This window comes from Photinus pyralis, unplaced genomic scaffold, assembly GCF_008802855.1.
Source record: "Photinus pyralis isolate 1611_PpyrPB1 unplaced genomic scaffold, Ppyr1.3 Ppyr1.4_unclustered_Scaffold1534, whole genome shotgun sequence".
Lineage (NCBI taxonomy): Eukaryota > Metazoa > Arthropoda > Insecta > Coleoptera > Lampyridae > Photinus > Photinus pyralis.
The window spans coordinates 149,463-168,584 of NW_022171035.1; the positions used below are offsets into that span (position 1 = coordinate 149,463).

A 19,122-nucleotide genomic window follows, 5' to 3' on the forward strand; every position below is an offset into this window, starting at 1 on the left:
TTATTCCTTCATTTAACTTGTTACCTAGTAAGTGTTTATCTTCATATCGTGATTCCCTGAGAATGTAGAATGCTCTCACTGCCTTTTCAGAATCTTCATAGGTAATTACCATTGATCCGTATTCATAGTATATCGGGCCAATATTTGAAAATTTGTTTTCTAAAGATTACATTCATTACGTTACAGTTTGAGTATATCTACAGCCATAGGTATGTACAGCTTACCTTTCCCGAGTAACTCCGTTAATATATTTTCATAATTCCTTTCGGAAAGGTTGGGTGGTAAATTTCCAACAAAAAGTGCTACGTTAGGCCCGTGAGGGTCTTGTTTTAACTGAAGATAAAAACGCATAAGTTCCATTTGACGTATACTGTCCCTTCCCAACTGCTTCATTATTTCCCAAGGTCTTTCGTTCCAAGATAGAACCCTTTCGGTGACTGTAAGAACAATCGCTGAGTTATTGAAGCACAGACAGCTACAAACCTCCTCTATCCAGTAGAATTTCGCTACATCGAAAATCTTCACATCCATACTCATGAAAGCCAAAAAATTTTAATGATTCTCGAATTAGATCGGCAACGGTTGTGCTGGAATCCACGGGCACGGTGCAGAATGCCTGAGATACCTGCAGCTTACCAGGAAACACACGTACTTCGCCCTTGTCATTATCACGATCTCTGAGATTGTGCAAAAAGTAAATTACCTAATCTATAAAGTTTCAAATGGGGGTATACCTAAACCGAAGAAATACGGCCGGCCTTTTGCCTTCTTTGTGGTGCAAATTAGGCACAGGCGTTGGATCCTGCAACTGCGTTTCATCTGGAGAGTAAAGGTCGGTGAGATAAAAATTATTTGGATCTTTCGTAATATGGTGCGCCCTTAACGCTAATATAAGAACGTGTCTTAGTTGACTTTGCCTTTGCACCACGATTGTTCGAAAAATTCTTCTTCTCAATGAGTTATTTCCATCGTACACTTTTATCACCTCTAAAAGTCTAAATTAAAACGCGCTGGTAAATGGTTCAAGTACCTTCGTCACGATCGTCTCTTTCCTTATTTTGTTTATCTCGATCTCGACCTCCGGCATGCGCTTGAGCGAATTCTTCGTCTTTATAACGGCCTGTATCTCCACTGCTAAATTCCTCCGAAATACTTCTCGCTGCAAAACAATTACCAACGTTACCTTTAATCATAAATAATGCGCACTAACAAAATTTGGAGCCAACCAAATCTCGATAAGCGAAACTGTGTAGGTAATCAGTGAACGGTGTAATGCATAAAAAATTATAAAAATGCGAACACTTACGGCATGAATACTCACGAGACAATGTTTCTTTGCGTCGCACCTGAACCCCAATAATTGCTTCCATTGGCACTTCAGTACGCGGTATACTTATAGCATGTGGTGGTAAGTATATGGGTTCCAAAATCCCAAACGTGCACTCCGGTGGTATGTTCATATGGCAAGATGCATGGCACTAAAGGAAATTTGTCAGTATCTATTCATAGGTTTCCAATGGTATGAATTACCGTCATCCCACACCACTCGCATCGATAACCTGACAAGCATTCAGATGTCCAGCAAGTCTTTTTACAAAGCGCACACTTTGAATTGCTGGGTAGGTTACCCTCTCGCCAATGGTGTTCATGTCGTACGCATGCAAGGTTCTTTCCTGGCAGATACGTTGCGTTCTCTCGGCAGTCTGCCACTGCAAAGTCCTGACATTCTGTGTGCACGAAGTAGTCGCATACTGGAACATACAAAATTTATTGTAACTACACTGCAAGATACTACTACGGACTACTTAATTATCCTCTCAAAGAATTTAATAATCAATATTTTCTAAACGTAATCAAGAACGGTTTTCAAAATTTTTATTTTATTTGCACTATCCAATCAACCTTTATAATCCACTAAGAATTTTCGTGTGTCTGTCTGTCTCTGCCAAATAAAGTTTTGCCCCTGACTTTGACTTCGGATTCGTAGGTTTTGCGTTCTAGTAATGCAGCGCAACCCATCTTCCCAAAGGCAAGTGGTGAAAAATGCGGTCCGAATGCATGAGCAAAGAAATTTTCTAGAAGTATACTAAGCAGAAAACGTTAAATTAATAGTCATATTATGTTTACCATTAATAGTAGGTATGAATACAATGTTAAAAACCCAAGTGAGTTACCAGGACTGTTAAAGTTTTGCCGCCCATCGAATATTGTTTATTGGGGTCCTCTAATCAAATTTCGCATTTTCGCTAATTCGGAAAAACGCTTTTATCTCAGTAACCACTTGTCTGATTTTCATGATCTCGGGCTCATTGGAAAGATATTAAAATAAGACAGAACTTTTATGAGAAGTGCAAATCGCGTTCCGCGAACGGTTTTCGAAAAATTTGCTAAAATTTGAAAAATTCACGAATTATTTTTTTTCTTTGTGACACAGATAAAACGTTATTAAAACTTGTAACTTACGAATAAACATTTATTTCTATTTCCGTGTCACAATGATGATTTTGTACAACTGTTTTCGACCGAAAACAGTTGTACAAAGACAGTGATTATAGTCGTTTTTTTTTGGTAACTCATCTGCATCTCTTAAGTTGGCAGTTACTAGTTAGTACAAGTAGGTACAATACTTCCAATGAATAAAGAATACCTGAATACTTCCATGTTTGACTGATTGAAAACTGATTAAAATACAAATGTCCATCAAAGTTGCGCGGGTACACTTCTTGAGCATTGATATAAAGCGTCTGGACGTTCTTCCAGAGAAATGGATAAATAAAAAGCTAGCAGCAATGTGCTAATGTGCAGATTGCCAACTGCCATTTAAAACAAGAAAGCTGCTATAGTCCATCCGGTATTACTATTCCGATATGTAATTAAACCCCACTAAATACAGCGTTAACTTTTTTTCTATTTCGGTGTCACAATGATGATTTTGTACAACTGTTTTCGGCCGAAAACAGTTGTACAAAGACAGTGATTATAGTCGTTTTTTTGATAACTCATCTTTTAAGTTGGCAGTTACTAGTTAGTACAAGTAGGTACTTCGTTGGGTACTTCCATGTTTGAACTTCAAAATGCAAGTCTTACTACGCTGCCAACCTAAAACTTAACGGCATAAAAAGTGTTCCCAACATAAAACATGTTAGTTCTAATGTTCCCTATAGTTTCTGATAATGATTTTTTTAATTAAATTAAAGCACCGAAATAGAAAAAATAGTATGAAAAACGCGTGTTACAATGCTTGATTGTAATACTCCTATCTTGTGGCACGAGTGGCGACGCGAAGCGACAATAGGTCGCATTGTAACACTTGTCTTTCAATATACTATTACTTCACTTAATATAAATAATTCTCTCAAACAAACTGCACCGCGTAAGGTACCGTAACGATTAAGCGATTCTAGCTCGTATCGCTTACGTTAAAGAATGTTTATTGAAGTGAATTTCGCTTGCATGGCATGGCATCAAGTAGGCGTAAACAACATTGCTGTAAACAAAAACTGGATGCAAGCGAAATTCAGTTCAATTAATATATTATTTGACGTAAGCAATACGACCTAGAATCGATTAACCGTTTCGGAACCGTACTTTGTTCATTCTTATTCTGCACGTCAACAATAGCGCGTTGCAGTTTATTTGAGGGAATTATTTATATTAAGTGAAGTAAAAAAAAGTTAACGCTGCATTTAGTGTGGTTAATTACATATCGGAACAGTAATAACAAATGGACTATAGTTACTTCCGGTATTCCCAAGTGTCATCGTTTAAAAACAATTACATCGACTCAACTTTCAATATAACACCGAAGTTCAAATTTTCATAATGGAATGTATAAAACTTTCGCAAAAATGACTAATTAAATTTTGCCAAAAAAACCGTTATGTAGGTATAGCTATAGGTTACCAGACGGCTTTGAAATAAAGTTAAAATTTCGAAAGCATATGCGCTAATTTAAATCTGGTTACAGTTTCTATCAAGTAGGGAAAAATTTAGCCTCCAGGATTTAAAGTAAGTCTAGAAGCTATTAAAGGATAATTTATCAAGGCGACGCAAAAGTTTTTACTCAATAAGAACAAATTTCCACGTAACTCGAAACAGTTTTTTATTTCTTTTCATTTCAAAATATTTTAAAAAATACATCCACAATATTGCAAAAACTGTAGGGATTTTGACGATATTGGGTGTGTCTATTCCCGTGACTTGTAAACTAGAGGGAGGTGCACCTAAGTGAGTTCGGCCAATAGAAAACGAAAACTGAGGACAGAAAGATAGGTATTTATTTGTTTATTAACGAGCTCCTAGCGAGTTTATAATTTTGCGGTGTCTGTCCGTCTGTCCGTCCGTTAGCACGATATCTCGATAACGAATGGACCGATTACGATAAAATTTAGTAGATGGATTCTTTATCAAATTTGTAAATCTGAGTTCGTGAATTGGCAATGTAGCCCAAAAACTAAGGAAGGCCCTTTTGACAGCTCTGTGAGTTACGAACCGAATTGCATGAAATTCAATATGCGTATAGCTTTAGCTATATAAAACGAAATTCCAAAAATTGAGCCTAATCGATCAACATTCACAGTGCCCTTTTCGCATCTCGACCATTTATAAACCGAACTGCAAACTTTTTTATTTATGAAGGTATTTAAATGAAATTTGATACATAACCACTTGGAATAAAAGCAAATTTAAGGCCAGTTTCAAAATTTGGTTTTGCGCATGCGCAGTGCCAACTTTCTTATTTATGGAAGCAATTAAATGAAATTTCATACATATACACTTTAAATAAAAGCAAAACTAACATCAGGTTTAAAATTTGGTTTTGCCCATGCTATAGCTATACCCAGGAGCTCGTTTTCTATATTTGTTTAGTTTATTTATTTATTTAATATTACGGAAGAGACCCCAAAAAATCACATAATACAATACTGTCGGCTTTTGTGTTAGATTGTGACTTGTATGCAAATAGGGCGCACTTCTAGAAAAGATGGAAGTTCATATCGGAAAAAAAGCTATAAAGCTCATTGTAAGAGGTAAGTGCAGACAACTTTATCGAATGGATATGAACTACTATAACCTAAAAGTTAGCCACTAAAGATTGACTTCGCCCTTTTACAACACAGCACTGTCAGACTGTCACTAAATTATTAAGAATCAATCATCAGATTCTTATACTCGTACTTGTCCGTCCGCCCGTCTGCGTGCGCTATAACTCTTTTGAAAGTGGCCGATCGTATTTGAAATTGGCGTACAGGTACTTTGGACATTAAAGAAGGACGCTACTGATTTTCAGAAAGCAGGCTCAACCATGGGCGCCGCTACTAAAGGGCAAGGAGGGGCCCGGGCCCCTCCCTGGGATTTGAGAAATCACTTAATCCATTTTAGAAAATGTTGAAAGCTCACAATAAAACCAGAACACAGCCACCTTTTTCTGTCCCATCGCTGTTCGGTGACAAAGCAAAAGTAGGTAAACCTTTTGTAACCCTATTGACTATTGAGTTACCTCAATGTCCATAAAGTTGCCATATTGTATAAACTAGAGAGATTAAATTAACCGAAGACCGCAGGGTGGCTGTTTGTTTTGGAAAAACATCAATGACAATACTGTCATGTCACATACATATTTCGGTTCGGCACTTTTTAGCGCATTTTCCAAAAGGAAAATGAACGCTATTGTCCGCACTTGGCCGTCTTTACCATTACTAGTCCTCCACTTTAGGCTTTTTCGTTGTGGTTTCTTTCTTATACGGTGTAGCACAGCCTCGAGACCAGAACGACAAAAGACTTTTTGGAGTAGTCACTTCCTTCCAGAGCTATTACTGATTCTGTGTGGGGAAAATGCGGTTTCGTCGGTCGCGAGTGACCACGTTTTTAACTTGTTATGGAATAGATGCACATAAAGTGATGAATATACGAAGAATCGCATACGATTCAGTAGGGGAATTTTTTGTTACTCAGCTCGTATTTGGAAACCAGACTTTTAATCCGGCTCATATTCAATAGCACTGATCCTTGAACTCGTAGAAATGGATTGGCGAAGGTTTGACATCGCTGTGTCTTTTCGTTTTCGAGTTACACGAGGAACAGACGGGCAGGCAGACGTACAAAACCATCACGTAAGAGGAATTTCGAAATAATTAAATTGCTTTACCCTACTCTACATTCAACATTGTAATCAATAACATTATGGTTGGTAATTTGTTATAGTTTTGAGTAGAAAAATTATGCAAAAACAGTTTAATGTTAATTTGCCCTCGAATTTGCCTTACGCACTGTAATTTTTATCACCCGTACGTTAGTAAGGGAAGTATTGCATTGGGGTAAAAAATGACCCCCCACTTTTTAGGGAAATACACGTTTTGAAACACCAGGATTCCGAATCCAACAAAATTTTGATGATGTCGGTCTATCTGTACTGTTATTGTAACCAAATTTGGTACCTACACATATTCTTAGATATAAAAGGAAGAGCTGAAAAGCTTTCGGGGAGAATCGCGCATGCGCAAAGTGTTAAACTCTCATTAATAGTGCTATTAATTTCATTTTTTTTTTCAGTAGACTACTGTGTTTTGGTCATTGAGATAATGCTCTTGGTCTTTTTCCCAACGATCTTGGTGCATAAATAACGATTTTCACATGTTTTGATCAAAATCCACGTGGTCGCCAAAAATGTATTGGTCATTGAGATAATGCTCTTGGTTTTTTCCTAATGATCTTGGTGCATAAATAACGATTTTGACATGATTTGATCAAAATCCACTTGGTCGCCAAAAATGCATCAGATTCATGTCTTGGGCATTGAGATAATGCCCCTAGTCTTTTTCGCAACAATTTTTGTGCATAAATAACGATTTTGACATATTTTGGTCAAAATCCATGTGGCCTCAGAAAAATAATTTAACATCTTTGAATCACACACATGCGGTTATCAAATGTGGACGTGATGTACTCTTTCCGTAGCAAGATAATGCGTTGGAAAGCTTTTACAACTCCAAATTTATGTGTAAAGAATAATTCTGGGTACATTTTGCTCTAAAACTTTTGAGTTATGTTGAATTATTACACATCTAAGAGTCATAGGGAATAATCTAGCGAAAGTCCGAACTTGATACATGACCTAGGGAATGAAATATGTTGATATCTATTATATTGAGCCCGCAGTTTTTCCTGTTCCTGATTCACTCGAAGCCCTATAACTTTTGTTCCTGTTGAACCAGCTTCCTGAAAATCAATAGCGTCCGTCCTTAATGTCCAAAGTACCGGTACACCAAATTGCAACACAATCTGCCACTTTTAAAAAGAGTTAGAGCGCACACGGACGGACGGACGGACGGACGGACAACAATACAAAACTATAAAGGATCTGAGGATCCTTAATAATTACAATGGGGCCTATAATGTAATTACAAATGTTTTAATCGTAATTACTCACTTTCACAGTGGATGGAAACATTATCATCTAGCCGCTTCCGACATACGTTGCAAAATTTCCTTTTGTGATGAAATGGTTCTGACCAACAATGAGCAACCGGATTCTGCAAAAGAAACAGAAATCAAAATATGGACACCATAGTTCATTATTCTGTATACCAACCTTGATCAGACTGGCGGCGATGCTGGAACACGGGGACACCACGGTTTTAAAGCAGCGATCATGCACTACGAAGTTGCAAACTGTAACAAATAAGTACAGGTAAATGTTGTGGTCCTTCAGTAGCATAATACGTAAAATGAAATTGTCTTTGAGAAAGTGTTAGAATCTTTTCAATATTCATATTTCTTAATCTATTTTTTAGTTCCCAACACTTTTTCAACGAAAATTTAACTTATTCATTCGAAAGTTACACAAAACTTCATGTGACTGAATCCCCTAAAATTATTTTTCTTGCGTAGGCATATGCTGTCAATACATAAACAGCATATTTTAATTAGTTTACCAGGAACGTAGGAAAGTTTAGAAATTTAGTTTGGTCTCGGTAACTGGTGTAGGTATGTGGTCTTTACCTGACATAAAAACTTCCTTCATATTGGTTAAATTGATCTCATTATTCTAAAGTGCAAATTAGTGCAACATCAGTCGACTATAAAGGACATTCAAAGTATCGTTTATAGATTTAATAGGTTGTGTCAGTAGGTACTTTAGCATCGATATCGACAAACCAGAAAGTTTTCGTCCCTACACTGCAGGCCCGTAGCTCGAATGAAGTAGCAGGGGTGGCTGGTATTTTTTTAGGTGGAGCTTAAAAAGTTTTGTTAGAGACTTCCCTTAAAATTTTTGTAAAAGAACCATCAACCGTAATTTCCAGAGGGGGAAAGGCCACGTTCTAGGTGGAGCTCAACTACGGGCCTGCTACACTGCCTAAATTCTATGAAATTCACATAAGTAGAGGACAGAATGGTTGTAGGTCTTTATAAAAACTGGTAAATTTCGATGCGAATGACAAAATTCTCGAACATTTAAAAAGCCATTCCTCGCCATTTATTTTCAGACGTACATAGACTAAAAAAACCCTTAGTTAGTCCATGAGACGTATTATTGCAACGGATTTCTCTACAATTTCAAATGTCCGATTTCAAAATTCAAGCTGCAAATACCGTTTTTCTACAATCGATATCCAAAGTAGGCATTTGCGCTCGTATTTGACAACGCAAACGTCATCTTTTTCGAGGAATGTCACTTTGTCGCTTATAAGCGACAAAATAGAAAAAACGCTCGCTCTCCCAATTATTAACTATAAATCAAATATACATTGCTCAGGGTATCCAATGACAACGAGTAAATGACATCTTTCATTTGGGCATAAGATTAAAATGATTTGTGTGAAAAATTTAAATTTCTGGAAATATGTGAACTGCTCGATTGTAGAAAAAATCTTGTGTGTAATTCGAGCGCAAATTGATTGTCGATTTCAAGAGATTGCCGCGCTCCTTCGTCGCGCGTCAACTTTCTCTTTCAATCGACAATATATCATTTTGCGCTCTTAATACACAAATAGCTATGGCGTCAATATAGACACCACGTTATCGTTTAAAAATACGTTAACCTTTAACGAGAATGCAGTGATTTTGCGACAATAGAACAATTTTTATTCATATGCTGATATGCAACGTTTTAACAATAAGCCAGTCTTGCAATGGTATTGCATTTGCACCTTGTAGGACATGCAGGTTGATTATAAATGCAGCGTCAATGTCATTTTTGCCATCAGCTGTACACTTCTGTTTTGTACAGGGTGTTTTTTTGGGAGCTTTAGTTAAAAGTTTCTGGGAAAGTAAAATAGGTAGGTTTTTGAAAATTTGTACTTAGGAGTTACTCTGAAGGCTGAATCGATGTAAAATATTTTCAAAATGGCCGCACTTCCGGAAACACCGGAAGTAGATAGTAACTTCGTTATTTTAAATGGCAACCCCTATTATTGCTTTTTTGGATTCTACGTGAAATTTCACTTCTTTTGATACCCATATGTCGATATCTACCATTTATGGTTTTTAAGTTATTTTGACTTTAAGAAAAAAAATGGCGGATGCAGATGGTACCTTGATAATTGATTACTTGCAAACGGTTGTAGTCATGGCAACCTATTTTTATCAGTGCATAGAGAATGAATAGGGCTTTCTTTTAGTGCACTTAAAAAAAAGTTAAGTTGCGTACGACCGCCCCTATGGATATCCAAATTTATGAAACTTCAAAGACTAAAAACTCAGTTTTTTTTAATGGAATGACCATGTTCTTACTATTCCATGAGATAGAGAATCGAAATGGGCATATTTTGACAATACATGTTCCTATAGCTATCTTTAACAGTTTCTGACTTATTCCCATTTTATTGAATTGACACTATTTTTTTAGGATTTTCTTTTTTAGTAGTCGGCCATGATTCTATAACAATTGAATTTTAAACAAATCTAGTGACACTAATCCATCACCCACTGTTATAGGTTAACATAAGTTTTTCAAAAATCGAAAAATGACTCGCAGTGGTTTCACCTATTTTGGAATTTAATTGTTATTTATGGTGAAATGGGCAGAATCGCGGCGCGTGCTTTCCGTATATTCATTCGAAAACTAGAACGAAATTGTATGAATTTTTGAAATTTTGTACCCCTAATGCACTACAAACCGTTGAAGCACAAGTTATACAAAGCTCTACAAGAGAATATTTAAGAAAATGAATTGAATTGCAAATGCAAGATTAACAAAATAAATTCAATGCAAAATATAAAAAACTTTGTTGAAACATTTTTGGTATGGAATTTTTGCTAGAACAGATATCGCATTACCTCTCTTAATTTCCAGACTTATACGTTGTTTAAGAAATTCAGTTGAACGACTCTGTTTAGATTTTTCAAAAATTTTCTGTCCTATATCCTTATTAAATGAGTTATTTATTAATGAATTATTTAGACTAGAACTAGAATCAGTGGTATTAAAGAATCCATTCCTTGATTTGTTTAAAATTCGATTGTTATAAAATCATGGCCAACTACTAAAAAGAAAATGCGAAAAAAAAATGGCATCAATTCCGAGATCAATTCAATGAAATGGGAATAAATCAGAAACTGTTAAAGATAGCTATAGGAACATGTAATATCAAAATATGCCAATTTCGATTCTCTATCTCATGCAATATTAAGAACATGGTCATTCCATTTAAAAAAACTGAGTTTATAGACTTTGAAGTTTCTTAAATTTGGATCTCCATAGGTGCGGTTGTACGCAACTTAACTTTGTTTTAAGTACAGTAAAAGAAAGCCCTATTCATTCTCTATGCACTGATAAAAATGGGTTGCCATGACTATAACCTTTTTCAAGTAATCAATTATCAAGGTACCATCTGCATCCGCCATTTTTTTTCTTAAAGTCAAAATAACTTAAAAACCATAAATGGCAGATATGACATATGGGTATCAAAAGAACTGAAATTTCACGTAGAATCCAAAAATGCAATAAAAAATAGGGGTTGCCATTTAAAATAACGAAGTTACTATCTACTTCCGGTGTTTCCGGAAGTGCGGCCATTTTGAAAATATTTTACATCGATTCGGCCTTCAGAGTAACTCCTAAGTACAAATTTTCAAAATCCTACCTATTTTACTTTCCCAGAAACTTTTAACTAAAGCTCCCAAAAAAACACCCTGTATAATTATACAAATTTCGATTGGACAGTGTACTTTGTGCTGTAACAAAAGGTAATGTACTTAATTTTAATTATTCAGTATATTGTTACCAGGATTGTTACTGAGCGGTAGGTAGGTAACCCTTCATGTTTCACTGTAAATTTTCTGACCATTGATTTGTTTTGTAAATTGCCATTTGTTAATTTCCATTTAGATCGATTAGCGACTTCAATTCTTTGGTGTATGAATCTGCCTTTTTTGAATGTAACTAACTTTTCTACCATACAGTGCAGACGTAGGTAAATGTCAAAGTTATAAAAAGTTACTTAACAGGATTCATTTCGAACCACAACATTAGTTTAAGAGCGGCCGTATCCAGGGCCTTAGATACCTTCTGGATTGGAGGAGGTCCGACTAATTAACGATGTATTTTTATGTAACAAACTGCGAGATGTTTCACAACTTACAAGTGGGAAAGGATGTTGAGTTGCTTTTAGATCTATTTGCGCCACTTTCAAACTTATCAAATTTTGTATTATAGATCAACGTCTGGTAAAAGTTACTCCTCAGATTGGTGATTTTTGCATATTGTAGATATGATATTGAATGTGTATTTAACGTTGTCCTACAGTTACGTACCTCTCTTTCCCCCCATTTTTATTATCTGTGAACAAACGATTCGGAGTTTTCTGCAGCTCGATTTATCCTCCGAAGTGTTCTAGGTTGGTATTACTAATTTACTACATTGGTGTTCGTAGTTTCCCGCTCATTGCTGGAGCGAAAGCTTTTGACTTAGTTCTGTCACACCAGTGACACCCTGTATATCGCTACGGCGGAAGGGGTATCTAGGCATTTTGAGTTCCAACTTTGCTACAGGCCCGTGGCTTTAATTCAGAGGCTCCATTACAACAAGACAAAGACACATGTAACACGTCAACCCCTCCATTGAAGCAACGCTGATTTCAAGTAGAAGTAAAATTAACTTGTCACCACGCAGTTCAGACTAGAGCCCTTTGTACTATTCCTTATGGGGACACAATAAATAAAAGGTTATGCAATAAACCAAGAAGATTGATGGAATGATAGGAGAAATATTACAGCACACATATCATCGGTAACTCAAGCTTTATATCATGAGGCACTAGAAAATCTTCACTCAAGCTCAGCTACCAGGGAAGCAATAGAAGACGATGAAAAATAATTGTTGCGTAAGAGAGTATTAAATGCACTTATCCTTTCCGAACATCGTGTATGACCACGAGATAAGTCATTGCACAAATCACATGCTACAGATCACAATGAAAAAGTTACCGGTTGTGTGAATATAAGGTGTAGCGGGAGAGCGCGCTGCTGGACGTTTATTTGATTCGCATTCAAATGTTAAGCAAGTCAGCCACGACCCTAGCGCTACAGTTTTAGAAGGCGAACGGTGTTTGTGGATTGATATGATTTTGATTTCTATTTTTTTCAATTATGACATTTCTTAATTGTGATTTTTGGGGATATTAGTCTTACCATGGATTAAATTAAATTTAAATATATGGTCTTACACATGGCGAACTCGAGAACTACTTTCCAGCTTTGAAACCGTGCTATAAGGGGACTAGGGCACTGGCGATGTTTAAAAGGGATTTTGAGTAGTAAGGTTGGCTGTGTATTTGCGTGTGAAAGCTTGAGGCGCCAGGAAATAGTGGGAGAAAACGAACTAGCTAGAAATACAGAACGGTTTTGCGAACGTCAGATCCGTGATTATTGAGCCTGATAAGCAGCGTACTTTGTGCGTGTTTGTGGAAATTCCACTCCACGCGAAGCAGAATTATGCGTGCCAAAGGATCTAGCTGGTTGGTAAAAATGAGTTGGATATGGTAGAGATTGGAGAAGGTGGCACGTGGGAATTGTTTTGTTGGTGGTAAGCGGCGAGAAATGCGCGTTAAACCAAGATCGTATTCGCGGTGAGCGGTTAAAAAGTTTAGGTCATTAACCCATAGTTTGGGCTGGGCGATTCGCTTCAAGAGCCGTTACAGCGGTTGCGTCGAACCGCGACCAATTAGATTTTGTGAAGGAATATTTGTCTTAGAAGAATTCGCGTTGAGCCCCGCCCGATAAACTCAGTTTGGTGGCTTTTAATCCAAGAGATAACTTGGGACAGTACATGTAAAATCATAATGTGTATACCGCGAATTTCAAAGAGCTACAATGCAAAGAATATTTTGTGGTTTAGAAATCAACGTCATAAATACGAACAAGAGTAAAAATTTTAACCCATAAGGATATCAAAGTCTTGACCTTAAATAAAGTTAATTTGGAGAAATTAAAAACTATTGCGTTGCGGTAAATGCGAACAATAGAGTAAATTTTTTACGCGCGAAAATAAAATAGTAAAATTGTAAAGGTGTATCGACAAAAAAAACTACATGTTGTAATTATCGCCGTCTGCAGTAGTCGATTTGTGTGCTGATGAAACCTTTTATTATAATTATTATAATTGCAAATACACGTGTTTTAGAGAGCTGAAAGATTGTCTTGAGAAATTTATAATCAAGATTACTTAATTGAGCTAGTTGGACAGGTGTTTTGTGGGTGACTTAATCCCGCTTGCATTGTCCACCTATACAACTCAAGACACAACTTGAGCTTACAGTTCCAGAGAAAAAACTAAAAAAGTGCAAATTTTGGAACTTTTTGTGGTGTATCTCGCTTCTACTTGGTTTCTATACTTATCTAATGCGTCATAGAGTTTCTGAAAATGATCCCTCCCCAAATGATATCGAGGGAGGGCAGAGGTCAGTGTACTTCTTTATTCGTTAAATCTGCTGTCTTACTGTCTATGACGACGTATACCAAAGTATTTCTGTTTCTGTACAGGTGACACGTCTTTTTTTTGAAAAATGAGATGCCTTGGGCAGAGGAGAATTAATTAAGTTGGTACTTCACAGTGTACGTAATCTACATACCACAGTTCTTCAACATATTTTCAGGGCAGAATTTGAAAGTTACTTAGTTGCATTGCAGTTGCCGAGTCAAAATCAATGGGAAAGCGCAAATTATGGGACTTTAGAAGGGGTAGCTCTCAAACGAAAATATTTCGTCTTTCTCGTTCCAAAAACACGAATTTTTCGTACATAGAAAACAAATAATTATTTTAGTGTATATAAACCATGCAAAAATAGAATCTACACTTTTTTTATCATAGGGGTAGGTGTAATGAACAGCTTTCAAGCTCCGTTTGTAATTGACTATTTATATCAAATGCCGCAAACGAAGACGAAAACTTAATAATCTGTTATTATTAATTGCTATATTAAGCAAACTTTCGTTAAGAATACTTTTTCGTTGATGAAAAGTTTCCCCAGTAGATAAAGTATCATTCATCTATTGGCACTTAATTTGTCCATTCATTCGAAGTTCGCGCATGATACCTACTTTTACTACGTCTCTACGTGTACATCTACTACTGACTACATTAAAATCTATATCCACAATGACATAGGAACTATGAAATTGTTGAATAAAAGAGGAGAAGTGGCAAGTGGGAGAGTGAAATTAAAGTTATCCATGGAAAGAGTGCGCACCTCTGTTCGATACATGTTATGTAGAACCCTCCGTCTCTCTTACGGTGCGATGCAGCGTCCGGATCAATAATACAGTTGCTTCTTTCCTCTACTGCTCCAGTTTTTATCATTTAATATTAGATAAGTATACGGTGTAAATACCTTCTCTTCTTTATTGGCGCTATTCTTTATTTATCGTTTACCGAATAGGCGTTAAACTACAAAATAAAGGTGTTACCTACTAATGGATGAAAAGCCATAACATCACTTTGCGAAACTGTATTAAAAACCGACGACCAAATGCTGTAAAAAATAAAATTACTTCTCACGTTTTACAAGATTTCATATTCCAGTAGACTTTAAAATATTTGGTAATGTAATTTACCCTCGGCTTGGTTTGCCTGTCACAGTGATAGTATAGTAATGCAAAAACTTGTTGGTTAGTGATACAAAAAGCCACCTAATAAGTACCTACCTACTCATCATGGACTGTTTTAGAACAAAAATGCGCCAACCAGTATGGAGTATTAATTAGTCCGAGAGCTGGTAGACATTTTTGGGTAGGTATTTGATGTGTCCAATACTTCTCCAATAATACCCAAACACAGAATTGCAGACCTGGCTGAGTAGTAGCGGAGCTAACACTTTACCAGGCGCCTATGACTCTGCGTCATTGATTTGTGAATCAATTTCAGACATATGCAGACATACGCTAAAACTATCAAGTGTGCGAAATCGATTCACAAATCAATGACGCAGGGCCAAGTGACTCCTGATTTGAAGTGTATACTGGCCGCAATAAATACATGAACACCTACTAAAAAGTACTTTGACCACTTTTGACGACAGTTTCAGGAGAATTGTCTTTATTTCGGCATAAGAAACGATGAAAATTTCAACATGATACAATTACAAATAATTCAGACGACACTAATAAAGTGTAGATCATCCACTACCTATTTCTTACGCATTGGGATACTTGACTGGGCATACCTTATTAACGATCCTCGAGATCGTTTATAATTTTGTATTGCTGTCTGCGTGTCTGTCCGTCTGTCTGTCAGTCTGTTTGTTTGGCCGTCCATACGTCTGTCCGTCCGTCTGTTCGTCTGTCTGTTCGCCTGTCTGTCCATCTGCCTGTTCGTCTGCCTGTCCCTTTGTCTCTCTGTCCGTTCATCTGTCTGTCCGTCCCTTCGTCCGTCCGTCTGTCTGTCCGTGTTCACGATAACTTTGTGTAGAAACGTACGATCGCTTTGAAAATTGATACACATGTTCTTCAGGATATAAGAAAGGTCGCTATTGCTTTTCGGCTATGTAGACTAACGGGCCAAAAAGTTACAGCCCAAAAATGCCCAAACCTCCAAAAAAAGGGTTTCTTTTATAACACCGGTCAACAAAAAAATAATTTTTTTTCACATGGGATTTACATAATATATTTTGACTAAGCAAAAATAAATAAAAAGTGCGATTAGAATATTTGCTTTTACAAAAGTTATTAGCGATTTGATTGAAAGCTTTCAGGGGCGAAAATTAAAGCTGGAATCTTTGTTTTCCCTCAAATAAAAAGAAAAATGGAGGGTGATATTTTCCCGCGGTTGCTTAGCAAAGAGGAAAAAAATCCTGGAATAGTTTTAGCGCAATAGTCCATGGTTTCCCGTTCAGTGTTCCCTGGGAAACCATAGAGCTGAAAATTATGACGAGCTGACAGGATTTGGTTTTGCATCATCGGGTATAGAATGTCTTTAAAGATGCACAGGTACATTCTCACTTAGATTAATTTAAGGATAGTATGGGAGCTTATTCGGAATAACAAGGACAACACTTTCATAAAGACATAATGGAATTTAGACACCAAGGCCAGTACGCTGGAAACATGATGGAAGATCATATTAGGGGGGGTTGATGAGAAAAACTTCAGTTGAACGACAAAAACAGCAAAACTGTTCCATTTTTAAACATTTAGACTCTAAGATAAACAAATTATAAATGTAGGAACGTTACCTTTTAATAAATTATGCCTATGTAGGTAAGTAAGATTTTATAGGTATTTTTATTTTTTGGTTTTTTGCATTTTTTTTCACACAAAAACAAATACATAACCTTTTTTGTTCTAATTCTTATAAGGTCCCATGCGCAAAAATGCTGTACACCGTGTAATTCTTGTTACAAAGAACATATGCATGTCCGGTTTTCTGTGTTAGTAAATATTCCTTAAACCTCAAGCAACTATATAGACGAATAAAAAGAAATTGCGCATGCGCAACCCAGCTTTTGTATTTGTGCAATCCCAATTTTTTTATCTGTTAAGATAGTTAAATGAAATTTTGTACGTTGGAACCTCAAATATGAGTAAAACTAATGGCGAATTAAAAAATTTGTTTTGCGCATGCGCAAACTTAATTTTTTATTTGCTATACAGGGTGGTGACTTACGTAACGCATCATAGCGATTTCCCCAAATTATTTTAGAGCAAAAATGTATTAAGGTTTTTTGTAGAAAAAATTTTTTTACGTCAATCAACCGTATTAGTTTTCAATTTTTTGCATAATAAAGACGGAAAATTGGAAAAATAAAACCCCCATCTTTTTCAATAATCTGTGATGACATGGCATTTTATAATACAAAACCTACACCAATATCTGTCATGCCATGGAATGTCTGCTATAAAACAAATCAAATTCTATTAAAAAGTACGGTGTGACTAGCCTCCCGGCTCCGGTATTCATACGAATCCCGGTTGCACTATGACATCACGCTAGTGACGTCAGCGACAACCGGGATTATTATAAATCCCGGCTGACAACTTGGTGCGAAGTTTGTGATTGTTTACACGTGGGTTTTACGTTTAATATTTCAGTAACTTTTTCTCTGGTGCTGCTTGGCAAGTTGTCCAAAATTTAATCATTGAGAAAAGGGAGCAAAACGAATGGCTGTGTGTGTTATGCAATTCAGAAATTATCAGAAATCAACCTGATTGCATTATGTGTGCTTCATATGCCTCCTGTGGAAGCACATTAAATGTACAACCAAAGAAAATACCAAAATGTTCAAATAAATCGATTTGTTTGGAATGTAAGACGTGAACAATAATAATTAATATCTACGAGTAACTCACTATTAATATAATTCGTATATACAGTGTGTAAAGCGATGGGGTATATAAGAGGGAATTTTTTTTTAAATATTGATTTATGAAAAAAATTTATTCTTCATGATATTTTTTGCTTGCTTTGAAAGTACCAATAACGTTTCGATAATCTCAAATTTATTTATAGAAATCTGGAAAAATATTAAAATTAATTTTTTTAATTGAAAGTTATCATTCTATATTATAATCAAGATAGCGTATTGCTATCAAACCACAAACAATCGAAACGTTATTGGTACTTTCAAAGCAAGCAAAAAATATCCTTGAAGAATAAATTTTTTTCAAAAATCAATATTAAAAAAAAATTCTCTCTTGTATACCCCATCGCTTTACACACTGTACATATATAAGTGTTCATATTATATTTTTCTAGTTGTAGGTACGATTAAAATATTTACCAATTTTGAATAAACATTATACTCCTATAAAGTACCTACGTATTTAAGTGTATAATGCTATCAATTCTATCTTGAATGTTTAAATAACTTACCCCGCCGGGATTTATAATAATCCCGGTCATCGCTGACGTCACCAGCGTGATGTCATAGTAAAACCGGGATTCGTATGAATACCGGAGCCGGGAGGCTAGTCACACCGTAAAAAGTATTATATTTAGAACAGCGGGTTCAACATAAAGAAAGACCAAATTACTAAAAACGGTTTCCTAATATAACAATTTACAATAAATGTTCGACTAAGTCACCATTAACTGTAATACAGTAACCAAGTCGATTATAAAATCCCTTTCGAACTGCTGCTAATTGATAACTGGATATCTTTTTGTTTTGGAAAATTCCATGGCATCGCAGATTATTGAAAAAGATACGGGTTTTATTTTTCCAATTTTCCGTTTTTATATGAACAAAATTGAAAACTAATACGGTTGATTGGCGTAAAAAAATTTTTTCTACAAAAAACTTGAAATTTTTTGCTCTAAAATAATTTGGGGAGTTAATAATCACATGTTATGAATTTTACATTGAAATCCCTATGATGCGTTACGCAAGTCACCACCCTGTATATTTAAATGTATTTAATATGTAGGAACCTTGAATAGACCTGAAAGTAATAAAAGTAAAAGTAATGCCGAACAAATTGTACACACCTCGAATCAAAGTAAAACTAATGGCGATTAAAATAGTATATTGAAAGACAAGTGTTACAATGCGAGCTATTGTAATACGACTATCTTGTGGCACGAGTGGCGACGCGAAGCGTAGCCACGAGTGTCCGCAAGATAGGAGTATTACAATAAAGCATTGTAACACGCGTTTTTCATACTATTTTTTCTATTTCGGTGCTTTAATT

At 36.0% G+C, this 19,122-nt stretch overlaps 1 protein-coding gene across 7 annotated transcripts in view; it reads right to left on the reverse strand.

Annotated features, from left to right (window-relative positions):
• Positions 1-19,122, reverse strand: part of LOC116181662 (diacylglycerol kinase theta) — a 37,252-nt gene that overhangs the window by 11,614 nt on the left and 6,516 nt on the right. For 6 of the 7 annotated variants that reach the window (XM_031502063.1, XM_031502062.1, XM_031502059.1 and 3 more), the window contains exons 2-10: positions 7,592-7,671; positions 7,430-7,532; positions 1,531-1,751; positions 1,307-1,478; positions 1,031-1,159; positions 735-987; positions 484-677; positions 225-437; positions 25-159 (exon numbers count right to left, since the gene is read on the reverse strand). In XM_031502063.1, coding sequence (XP_031357923.1) covers positions 25-159; positions 225-437; positions 484-677; positions 735-987; positions 1,031-1,159; positions 1,307-1,478; positions 1,531-1,751; positions 7,430-7,532; positions 7,592-7,671 — 1,500 coding nt within the window. The remainder of the gene's footprint in view (positions 1-24; positions 160-224; positions 438-483; positions 678-734; positions 988-1,030; positions 1,160-1,306; positions 1,479-1,530; positions 1,752-7,429; positions 7,533-7,591; positions 7,672-19,122) is intronic. The other variant, XM_031502060.1, reaches the window with a different exon arrangement.